The 12,125-nt window shown below is 38.0% G+C and overlaps 1 protein-coding gene across 2 annotated transcripts in view; it reads left to right on the top strand.

The window, feature by feature from the left end:
* Positions 1-7,605, top strand: part of BRWD3 (bromodomain and WD repeat-containing protein) — a 70,702-nt gene extending 63,097 nt beyond the window's left edge. For both annotated transcript variants that reach the window (XM_045765362.2, XM_045765355.2), the window contains exon 25: positions 3,038-7,605. In XM_045765362.2, the coding sequence (XP_045621318.2) occupies positions 3,038-4,959 (1,922 nt within the window). In that variant the 3' untranslated portion in view covers positions 4,960-7,605. The remainder of the gene's footprint in view (positions 1-3,037) is intronic.
* The last annotated feature ends 4,520 nt before the right edge of the window (positions 7,606-12,125 follow it).

The following is a 12,125-nucleotide window of genomic DNA, read 5'->3' as shown; positions in this document are numbered from 1 at the left end:
CCAAGGTAGGCCGAGTTTTACCTGTAAGCGTGCACCCATCACCTACACTCAAATATTTATACTCTTTCCAGATTTGTCACTTCAATTTTCATGCTATGTCATTCATTTTTGTATCAAATTGTTCATAATAGAATTCTCTAAAGGGATATATGCATATAAGGTAAAAAAATTTGGTTCGTCACCAACAGCAAACCCGAAAATGGGTGGAGCGTTACCGGTGAGCGAGCATCCTCACTCAAATGTTTATACTTTTTCTAGTTTTGTAACCTCAATTTTCATGCTACATTGTTCATTCTGGTAACAAGTTGTTCGCAATCAAAAGGTGCACATTTTAAAACTAGTCTATAAATGGGGAAAAAATTGATTTTTAACAAATATTTTAATTTTGGACTCGGCGTGCGTCCTCGCCCAGACTGAGTATATTGATATACGGACACATTGAGTTATCGACCAGGCAAAGTGTTAAGTTCATTCCATTTTTTCCACTACTCTCATGCTAAAAGAAATTTTCCTAACATCTCTGTGATTCATCTGAGTTTCCAGCTTCCACCCATGTCCCAGTGTTCTGTTAGATGAAATGTTCACACTGAATACTATTTCCACTGTCAATTCCCCCCCCCCTAAGTATTTTATGTTTCTGCCATCTTCCCCCCCCCTCTCCCCTTCCCCTCCATCCATTTTTCTAGTGTCGTCAGGTTCAGTTCCTTCAGTCGCCCTTCATGCCGTATCCCTCGTAACTCGGGGACGAGCCTTGTCATAAACTTCTGAACCGTTTCCAGTTTCCTTAGGTGTCTCTTCAGGTGGGGGAGCACAATGATGGGGTGGCATACTCTAAGACTGGTCTGTCATAGGCAGTGTAAGGCACCCTAAATACCTCCTTACTTGGGTTTCTGAATGATGTTCTAACTTTTGCCAGCAGAGAGTACACCGCTGTCATTAGCCTATTTGTGTGTGCCTCAATAGTTAGATTACATGTTACAGCCACTTCCAGGTCTCTCTCTCGAATAGTCACGGGTAGGTAGAATAGTTTCCCTTCATTGTGTACTGTCCCTTTTGGTCTCCTGTCACCTAATCCCATTTCCATAATTTTACAATTGCTCGTGTTGAATTCCAGTAGCAATTTCTCTTGACCATCTCTGCACAACCTGTTAGTCTTCTTGGAAGATCCTACAATCCCAATCTGCCACAACTCTTCTCATTAATTTTGCATCATCCACGAACATTGACATATAGGACTGTACTCCTATGGACAAGTCCTTTACGTATATTAAAAATAGAACTGGTCCCAGCACCGATCCTTAAGGTACTCAACTCATTACAGTTTACCAGTCCAACTTCTCACCACTTACTGTTACTCTCTGGCTCCTTGCTTTTAGGTAGCTCCTTACCCGTGCTAGGGCTTTTTCGCTTACTCCCACCTGTCTCTCAAGTTTGAACAGCAGTCTCCTGTGTGGCACTATCAAAAGTTTTTTGGCAGTCCAGAAATATGCAGTCTGCCCTTCGCTGTCCTGCCATATTCTTGTTACTGTGTCATAGAATTCGAGAAGGTTAGGCATGATTTACCTTCCCTAAACCCATGTTGGTGTTTGTTTTCAAGCCTAATGTTCTCTAGGTGTGTAACCAGTCTTAACTTGATCTTTCAACTTCTTTGCAGGGAATGCTTGTCAGTGATACAGGTCTGTAGTTAAGTGCCTCTTCCCTATCTCCTTTCTTAAAAATTTGTACCACATCTGCCTTCTTCCAGCATCTGGGCAACTCTCCCTTCATCTTTTTTAACAGCAACAAATGAATGATTACCATATATATATATATATATATATATATATATATATATATATATATATATATATATATATATATATATATATATATATATATATATATATATATATATATATATATATATATATATATATATATATTTACGGGGAAAATGTGTGCTACGTGCAGTTATAAGATTTAGGTTTATATATATGTATATATACAGTACTTATTTAGCTTGGGTATCTCATGACCAATACATTTCTTGATTGCACCAAAGTCCTGAAGTTTCTAAAAATATTCTCATACCACATAGGATGAAAATAAAATAAATGTAAATTTACACGTTTCTCTTGTTCTAGTGAAATTTAATTATTGAAGCCTCTCATTATAACCCACTTGTGTATCAGCCACACAAGATGTCACGTGGAGCCAACACCTGCCCCCCTTATTGTTCCAATTGTGTTGTCCAGCTAACATTCATGCATCTTTTGCTAAAATGCCCAGATTTTCACAGTGTTTGTCCAGATAAATTTGCCTTACTCCTAAATTGGAAGCCTGAATATTTAAACATTTGTTACTAAATTTCTCATTAAAGTGCTATATTGTATAGTCATCTAGCTTATCACTTTATCTCGATAATTATTTATGACTCTATCATTTATTCTAATCACCATTTACATCTTGAAGTTTACCTAATCCTTTAGGTAAACATCATTGTGACACTGACTAATATTTGCTCGGTTGTTCCATCTTGTTTTCACTGGTTGTTTCGATGATAGTGGAACATGGTGCAGTGGTAATAGTGGCAAATTGAAGTGTTAGAAAAGCTACCATGATAAGCATATTTATTTCAGTATGAATAGTTCTCAAAGGTCACAGCTTGTATAAAGAAAATATTGCTTTTATGCATGCCAGTCCTATGGATTTTGAGAGTACCATGAGTTTGTTTTAAATGATGCCTGTATTTTTAAGGGTTGTAAGATTACTTTTCCATATTATAATGATTGGCTAACATGGCAATAAATTTGTATTTATGGTGTTGAAAAGGTGTTTTAAGCTTTGCTAGTGGTTTCCACACATGCATATTTAACAATGTCAGTTTCTTCAAATTGCTAATTTTGATCTCCATGCTCTTAATTAATATTGTAGTTGCCACGTTAAATGTAGACGTATAAGCTTGTAAGTCATATAATAGTATCGTGTTTTTAAATTTCTCCTTGCTGCTAATTTAACTATGCCCACATACATTATTAAAATATTTGTATGTTTCCAGATGTGCCCTCTAAAGCCAGCAGTGAGCTAAGGAAAAATACATCATTAACATCCTTTGGGCGACCGGTTGTAGCCCCACATCAGGCACATTACTCTGTATCTGCTACTTATGAAGATATTACGAATCTAGATGGTGATAGTTCTGATGATGATAGAGATATGAACTTCAGACAGGCATCTGGTAAGGACACTGGGAGACGATCTAGAAGGGTTGCTCGCAAGAAAGGTGTTTGTGGTGAAGAGGAGGATGATGACTCGGGTGAAGAATATAATCCCAGAAATAAACCTAAGACTGTGCCAAAGGCCAAGAAAAAAGGTGTAGCAACAAGAAATAGGGGCCGAGTTACAGTGCAGTACAATGAAGAAAGTGAAGATGAAGAGTTGACTTCAAAAGTTAAAATTGCAAATATGGTAAAATTAAAAAAGAAAAATGTGGTAACCAGTGGAAGTGATAGTGGGAGTGACAGCAGCAGTGTAAATACTGCAGGACCGAGTGTTAAGAGAACTAATGGTCAATTGTATGGTATTAAAAGTAGACTCAAGAGCTCCAGTGAGGATGAATTAGATGAGAAATCTAGAAAGAAATCTAATGGTGTGAATGGTTTAGCACAGAAGAAAATGGGTGCTCTGGCAAAAAGAAAAAATATTGGCAAAGCGAAAAAGCTAAATTTAAGTGATGAAAGTGACAAAAGCAGTGATTCTAACAGTGCATCTGATGGTGACAGTGATCAACAAAAATCAATTAAAAAACCAAATAGGGGTAAAAGAAAACGATCCTCTAGTGATAGTGGTAGTGGCAGTAGTAGTGATTCGAGTAAAAATAAAAAAATAGTCGCCAAACGTGTAGGTCGGCCACCAAATACACCAAACAGCAAAGCAGGTTACGGCAAACGAACCAAAGATGAGAGTGAGGTGGAATTTGATGACGAGGACCTAGAATCGAGCAGCGAGGAGAGTATGGAGGAAGAGGCAACTACTAAAAGGGGTCGGAAAAGAGGTGTAGCGTCAGGTGTAAGGCGAGCAAGGAAGATTATTCTTGATGGCGATGATGAGGATGACACTGATTTTATAGCTGATAAGGACTTCATTGATGATGCAGATCTTTCAGAAGAGGAATCAAGTTCTGAATCTGAAAGTGATGAAGGAAGTGATGATGATAAGAAGCCAAAGAAGAAGAAAAAGAAGAAAAAGAAAAAACAACTGAAACCTAAACCTAAAACTGGGAAAAAGAGAAAAACTGTTAAAAGTAAAGCTAAAACCACAAAGAAGAAAAAGGTCACCCAAAAGAAAAAGACGCCAGTGAAGAAGGGAATGGCCGTAACCAAGAAACAAACCCCAGTGAAGCGCAAAGCAACCACAGTGGCCAAGAAGCAAAGTCCAGTTAAGCAAAGTGCAGTGAAGCACAGCCCAGTGAAGCACAGCCCAGTGAAGCACAAAGTGCAGGAGATCATTACAGTCAACAGGCCTGGCCAAGCACCCATACCTTATCAACCAATACATTTTACATCCAAAAACGTTATTGTAAATGAGGTAAAACACAAAGGACGGGTTGTTGGGAGAGTGATCACTTCAAATTATGATGATGATGATGATGATAGTGAAGATGTATCTGATTCAGATGAGGAAAGTGACGAGTATGAAGTGCCGCCTCTGACGCTTAGTAAAGGCAAAGGTACAGCTATTAAAAATTTAACTAACTTAAAGCGCACAATTAACAGTGATTCAGATTCTGAAAACACATCCCAGAAAATCTTTCAGAAAAGAATGAGGTACAGTGATGAAGATGAGGGAGGAGAGGATGATGATGATGAGGATGATGATGATGATGATGATGATGATGATGAAGAGGAAGACAATGATGTTGACATCAGCAGTCGGGGTAGAGTGAGAAAAGCAAATACCCTAATGAGAGACTTCATATAGTATTAGGAGATATGTAGTCTTCATGTATTATTTGCAAGCCAGAAATGTTACAAATTTCTTGATTATTCACTTTCTCCTCGGGATGTGTGTTGAAGTGTTTGATGAAGAGCTGCTGTTGCAGGATCATATGTTTCAATTATGGTGTGGGTGTCATTGTTTAGCTATAATGACATAACTGCCAAATATTTTGAGGAGTTTCTGGATATCCAGGTATTAAACTGTGATATAAGATAGAACATTTTTTCTAAAGTTTGTGATTTTTGCGTGTACAGTATAATTATATATATATATAATATACTGTATTATACATACACACCCTCTCTCTCACTCCCACAGTTTACTCACTCATTTACTTTATGTATAACTGGAAATGTTTGTTCGAAGTTGGAGGGAGGGGGATGGCAGGGAGATGGGGTGGAAGGGAATGAATTATCAGGAGAAAGTTCCAAGCAATGACAACTATATAACACTTGGAAGGGGGGAAGGAATGGTGCCCAACCACTTGGACGGTCAGGAATTGAACGCCAACCTGCATGAAGCGAGACCGGCGCTCTACCGTCCACTCCAAGTGGTTGGGCGATAGTAGGAAGAGGTGGTGGTGGTGGTAAAGGGAAAAGAGGGAGAGAATGTGTGAGGGGGTAAAAAGTGGAATGGGAATGTGGGGAGGGGGAGAGACTATCCCAAGCACTGCCAGGTACCCCTCCTAGCATGCATGCATAAATATATATATATATATATATATATATATATATATATATATACTGTATATATATATATATATATATATATATATATATATATATATATATATATATATATATATAAATATAAAAAATGTGTGTGTATGTACTTGTGTGAATGTACTTGTGTGTGTGTGTGTGTGTGTGTATGTATATAGGTGTATGTGTGTATGTACATAAATGTGTGTTTATATATATATATATATATATATATATATATATATATATATATATATATATATATATATATATATATATATATATATATATATATATATATATATATATATAATATACACACACATTAATGAAATATAATAAATGCATTAGTACTTCATTGTGTGATACTATTACATACAACCACTCAGGGTGTCCATAACCAATTTATTTTCTTACTCAATACAATACTTATTGGTCTCATTTAATTTAATTTCTAGATTACAATACTCTCGTAGCGTGTCGAAAATAATTGTCTTTATGGTTTTAACATTTAATGCCCTAGCGATTAGATTTATTGATGATCTCCAAGGGATTCTCTTACAGATATTTTCAATATTTTCTTAATTTATTTGAGCGTAAGTCACATAAGAAATGTTACTTGTATTTTTGACAGCACCAATCAAGAAGAAATTTATATATTTAGACTAAAGTTGTAAGATTAATAAATTTAGAGCTGTACTTGTTTTGCTACAAACACATTGCATTGGAATAGCTGATCAAAAATAGCAGATTTGCAGTGAAAGAAGTAATTCATTTCTTGAGTAGGTGTTTGAAGTAGTGCTCATGTGTCATGAACACTGAAATTGAGCAGATGAATATGAAAATATGTAGTGTTGGAAGGATACCGCAAGTGTCACCCTGCCTTAGTGTCAAAAATGATGTGCATGATTAGAGAGGAGGCCAAAAGATAGAATTTTTTCCGAGACAACGTTCGGCTTCACTTGGAATGGTATTTTTATTACACGCCATTCGTTAACTGGGCTGATCCCTCCATGTCCCCATTACCAAGTTGAATGTATTTCATATAACTGCTATTCGCAATAATTACTTTGTCTTTGCAGTGGAAGTCTGCTTGATAGGATTAATTGTAATTGTTTACCAGAATTAATATATTTTTATGATTCCACGCCATCATGAATGAATGAAAAATTGCATTCTTTGAGAAAGATAAAGCATTGATTAATATATAATTGTGTCCTAGCCATTATATAACCTCAATAAAATATTTGAACTTGAAAACCTGTTCTCATCATTTTAGTTGATAACATTTTTATACAATAATGTAAGATTCTCTTTATTTTAAAATTAAACCAAGTTACTGGTCATTCCTGGCTCTTGAGAAATTTGAAGTTGCATCAGAGATCATATCTTGATATAATGAGGTCTGCAAAGAGTTCTTCTGGTATGCATAATAACGCTAGAGATAGTTGTTCTGAAGTACACTATAACCATGGTGTTTTTAGTTTCCAGATAGGTGTAGTGCAAGATAAACGTCTTTTTAGCAATGAGTCTTTTGAGCAAATGCAAAGGATAAATTTTCGTAATTAATTCTCTAGTCCCCACAATCAATCGACACAAGCTTACTTTATCTGAATTCTCAATGCAGCCTTCTTTCAAGCAGTTTCCAAAGCCATTTACGGTTCAATTGCATTACCAAGAGTCCAGTAACTATAGGTATAGGAATTGGAGCCAGGTAATGACCAGACTGGTGGGATACGAGCAGTATTTAGTTAAATGTTGGATGTACTAGAGATGATTTCTTCAGGAATGTACATTTAATGTATAGTATTTCAATTTTTTGAAATGCTTTACTTTTTTAATATATTTGTATGTTTTGTAAGTTCATTGCTTAGATTGAGGCCATTATGGATTTGCTCATAATTTTGTAATAAAAGAAAGTTTCCTATGTGTGTCAGTTATTCCCTCTCAATGCTCTTTCCTCTGGCATAAATTTGTTTGATTTACAATCAAAAACTCTTACAGGCAGTTGGCAGTTTTGATAAAGTGCAAGTTATTTGTATTCGATGAGCAATAGTGGTACAGTACATTTGACTAGTATTTGTTTGTATTTGTTAAAGAAAATAGAAGTTTGATGTTAAATACAATCATTTACCATCTATCTATATACCCCTTTATGGCCTGTTGAGGGGCTAAAGTGCTTCAGTGATCCAAATTGCAGTTGGTAGTGACTTGTGAAGCTACTCATGTTTGCATAAGGTGAGTAGTGAGACAACTGGTGGTATCCCACCCTTTGCATTTGCTGTACATGAACCTGTGTGTTTATTATTTGTCCTTATCTGAGAATGATAAGCAGTCTCCGTGGTGTAGTGGTAAGACACTCGCCTGGCGTTCCGCGAGCGCTATGTCGTGGGTTCGTATCCTGGCCGGGGAGGATTTACTGGGCGCAATTCCTTAACTGTAGCCTCTGTTTAACGCAACAGTAAAATGTGTACTTGGATGAAAAAACGATTCTTCGCGGCAGGGGATCGTATTCCAGGGACCATAGGATTAAGGACTTGCCCGAAACGCTACGCGTACTAGTGGCTGTACAAGAATGTAACAACTCTTGTATATATCTCAAAAAAAAAAAAAAAAAAATGCAGTCTTCCATGAAGCTGTGGCACCTGGGTAGAGCAATACTCTTCTTAGTACAGGAGTAAAATAGGAGGTTCATTGTGGCCTGGCTGAATCAATTGGGTGTGCTATATAGTCACACACATTCTTTTTCTCACATTTATTTCTTTGTTTTTCACAAGGTGCTCAGCTTGTAGGAAGAAGTGATACAGGGAGGCTTAAGTGCTAGGTATACTTTCTGAAAAATGCCATTCCTCATTCTGAGACTAATGACAGGAGTGTTAGTCGTGTTAACGATAACAAACTGAACTCTGAAAGCCCTCTCCTTGGTGTTCCTCCTACCACCACAACCAGCAGAGGGACATGGCTCTGGCTAGGTTACATATTGGTCGTACATTCTAAACTCATAGGCACTTAACGGCACACTGACCTGCTCCTTGTCTGAATTGCATCATTCCTCTTGCAAGTTTTGCACCTCCTTGCAGAATGTTCCAATTTTGAGGATGTTCATGTGTCTAGCTTTTTCTAATGTTCCCGATAGAAACCTTAATGAAATAGATACCTTTGATAATAAATAAATAAATAAATAAATGTTTATTTAGGTAAGGTACATATATACAAGAGATTTTACAAAGATTGATGGATTTATAGATAGAGCAATGCCTAAAGCCACTATTACGCAAAGCGTTTCGGGCATGAAAAAACATTAATGACTAATTGAGTATAAAGAATAAAATGTGTTGAGAACAAATAAAAATAGATAAAAAAAAGGGGGGAACATGGCTGAAAAAGCAGCATAAATACAATTAGGTCGACAAACAGCGTTGTTTAAAAAAAAAAAAAAAAGACATGGGTTGACAATAGAGGGGTAAGGTAGGTTACAGGGAATTTATTAGGTAGTGCTTCGTTTTTATCTTAAACTGGTTGAGAGAGGTACAGTCTTTACCATGGTTGGGAAGGTCATTCCACATTCTGGGTCCCTTGATTTGTAGAGCATTTCTAGTTTAAGTCGTACTCTTGGAATATCAAAACTATTTATTTCTGGTGTGGTGCTCATGGGTTCTGTTACAACCTTCAATGAAGCTTTTGAGGTCAGGATTGGCCATTACAGTTCAGCATTTTATATATGTATAATACACATGAGAGAATGTGCAGTGACTTATTAATATCTAACATATTCAGAGATTTGAGTAGGGGTACCGAGTGATGTCTGGGGCCAGAGTTGGATATTGTCCTAATAGCAGCTTTGTGTTGAGTAATTAGAGGACGTAAATGATTTTGGGTAGTAGAACCCCAAGCACATATACCATAGTTGAGATATGGATAGATGAGGGAGTAATAGAGAGTAACCAGGGCAGGGCGTGGTACATAATATCTGATCTTAGAAAGCATGCCAACAGTTTTTGAAACTTTTTTTGATATATTTAGAATGTGTCCCTGGAAATTCAGCTTGGGTCAATGAGAACGCCAAGGAACTTACCATCTAATTTGTTACAAATTTGGTTATTGTTTATTTTGAGATTTATTTGATTAGAGGATTTATTGCCAAACAATATAGAAAGTTTTGTCAATGTTAAGGGTGAGTTTGTTGGCAGTTAGCCAAAGATGGACTTTATTTAGCTCGGTATTTACTGTGGCATTTAGAGCAAGGGGGTCAGGACTGGAGTAAATGAAGGTTGTGTCGTCAGCAAATAGAATTGGTTTGAGGTGTTGGGAGGCATCGGCATATTACTACAAATTGATGTGACTTGCCTTGTGTGCTTTTTGTTCTTGGAGTGGCATCCTCTGATATTTAGTGTCTTTTGTGACACTAATGGTGCTACATAGTCTACCTGGCTTCATGCCTCCTTATAACTACTTCCTGGACCTGGGGTAGAAGGCTCACTTCCTGAACCTGACACCCCTCCCACTTTCCCTCCATCTTTTCCTGGGAACCACCTTAAATGGGTACCAATTTAATTGACAAGACAAAAGGTTTGTGTTTCCATCTCTAGCTTGTTGGGCTGACATAAAAAAGGGGGGGGGGGCTTGCAGACCTAGGATTTGCATTTTAGTCACCGATCCGTTTACCAGCCACCGAGGCTGGTATTACCAGCCTGTGTGAGACTACAGATAAGGGTGGATATGCATGTCCGTGCTGAGGACAGCCATTGTTACAGGGGGGGAGGGATACCTTTTGCCTTTGTTCGAATCAATGTCGTTAGTATTACGTTGGGGAAAACATCACTGGAAGTGAGGTACCCTGTCTACACTGGCTTGGCTCTGGCAAGCGATGGTTTCATGCAGGTCGGCGTTCAATCCCGGATCATCCAAGTGGTTGGGCGCCATTGCTTACCCGTTTCCAATCCCAAATCCTTATCCCAACTATCAATCAACTGGTGTTCAGATTACAAAGCCTATCAGGCTGTATCAAATACAGTTGAAAACTGTACAGTTGAAACTGTATGGCATCTGCCTCCAGCACACCACTTTCTAATGCATTCCATTTGTTAACTACTGACACTGAAAGATTTCCATCTGTGTCTCCTTGTTCGTGTTCCACCCATGCTAAATAGTTCGTCTTTGTCCACCCTGCCAATTTTCCTGAGAATTTTGTAGGTGGTTATTATGTCTTCCCTTATTCTTCTGTCTTCCAGGTACGTGAGGTTTAGCTCCCGTAGTTTTTCCTCGTAGCTCATACCTCTCGCTTCTAGGACTAGTCTAGTGGCATACCTCTGAATCTTCTTTGTCTTGTGTTTAACTAGGTATGGACTCCAGGTTAGAGCTGCATACTCCAGGATTGGTCTGACACAAGTGATATACAATGTCCTGAACTATTCCTTACACAAGTTTCTAAGGGCAGTTCTTATGTTGGTCAATGTAGCAAATGCCGATGATATCCTTTTGATGTGGGGTCTCTGGGGACAGGTTTGGTGTGATAACCCCCAGATTTTTCTCTATTTGACTCTTACAGGATTTTCTCTCCCAGATGGTACTTGTGTTCAGTCTCCCTGCTCTCTTCGCCTAATTTCATTACTTTATACTTTCCTGAGTTAAACTTTAGTAACCAGTTTTCTAGACCATTCCTCCAGTTTGTCTAGGTCGTCCTGTAGTCTGTCTTATCTTCAGGTCTTGATTATTTTCGCAATTTTTGCATCATCAATAAACATTGAGTGAAATGAGTCCACACCCTCTGGAAGATCGTTTACATAGAAACAGGATGGGTCCAAGTACAGAGCCCTGTGGGACACCACTGGTGACATCTCGCCACGTTGATGTCTTCCCCCTTCACAGTTACTCGTTGTTTCCTGTTGTTTAGATACTTCCTTATTCCTTATGAGTGGACAGAGCTCTGGGGTCGTAGTCCTAAGGGTCCGGGTTGGATTCCCAGCAGAAGCAAATGGGCAGAGTTTCTTCACCTTAATGCACTAGTTCACCTGGGAGTTACAGGCTGCTTCCCGGGGATGTGTGCGTGTGTTAAAGACAAATATGTGTAGTAGTAATAATATAGAAAACATAAATTGGTTAGAATTATATGTAGTAGACATAATATAGGAAAAATAAATTGGTTAGAAAGGCGGGGTCCAAGAGCTAATAGATCAGGTCAGCAGATACAAATAGTAAATGCAGTCTTCGTGGTGTAGTGGCGTTTCGCGAGCGCTTTGTCCTGGGTTCGTATCCTGGCCGGGGAGGATTTACTGGGCATCAATCATTAACTGTAGCCTCTGTTTAACTAGAATGGGTACTTGGTTGTTAAACGATTCTTCGCGAGGGTCGTATTCCAGGCAACATAGGATTAAGGACTTGCCCGAAACGCTACGCGTACTAGTGGCTGTACAAGAATGTAAGACCACTTTTATATATAAATATATA

The sequence above is a fragment of the Procambarus clarkii genome, chromosome 14 (assembly GCF_040958095.1).
Source record: "Procambarus clarkii isolate CNS0578487 chromosome 14, FALCON_Pclarkii_2.0, whole genome shotgun sequence".
NCBI classification, from domain to species: Eukaryota; Metazoa; Arthropoda; class Malacostraca; order Decapoda; family Cambaridae; genus Procambarus; species Procambarus clarkii.
The sequence above is the reverse complement of the archived record's forward strand: the minus strand, read 5'-3'. Positions and strand labels throughout refer to the sequence as shown.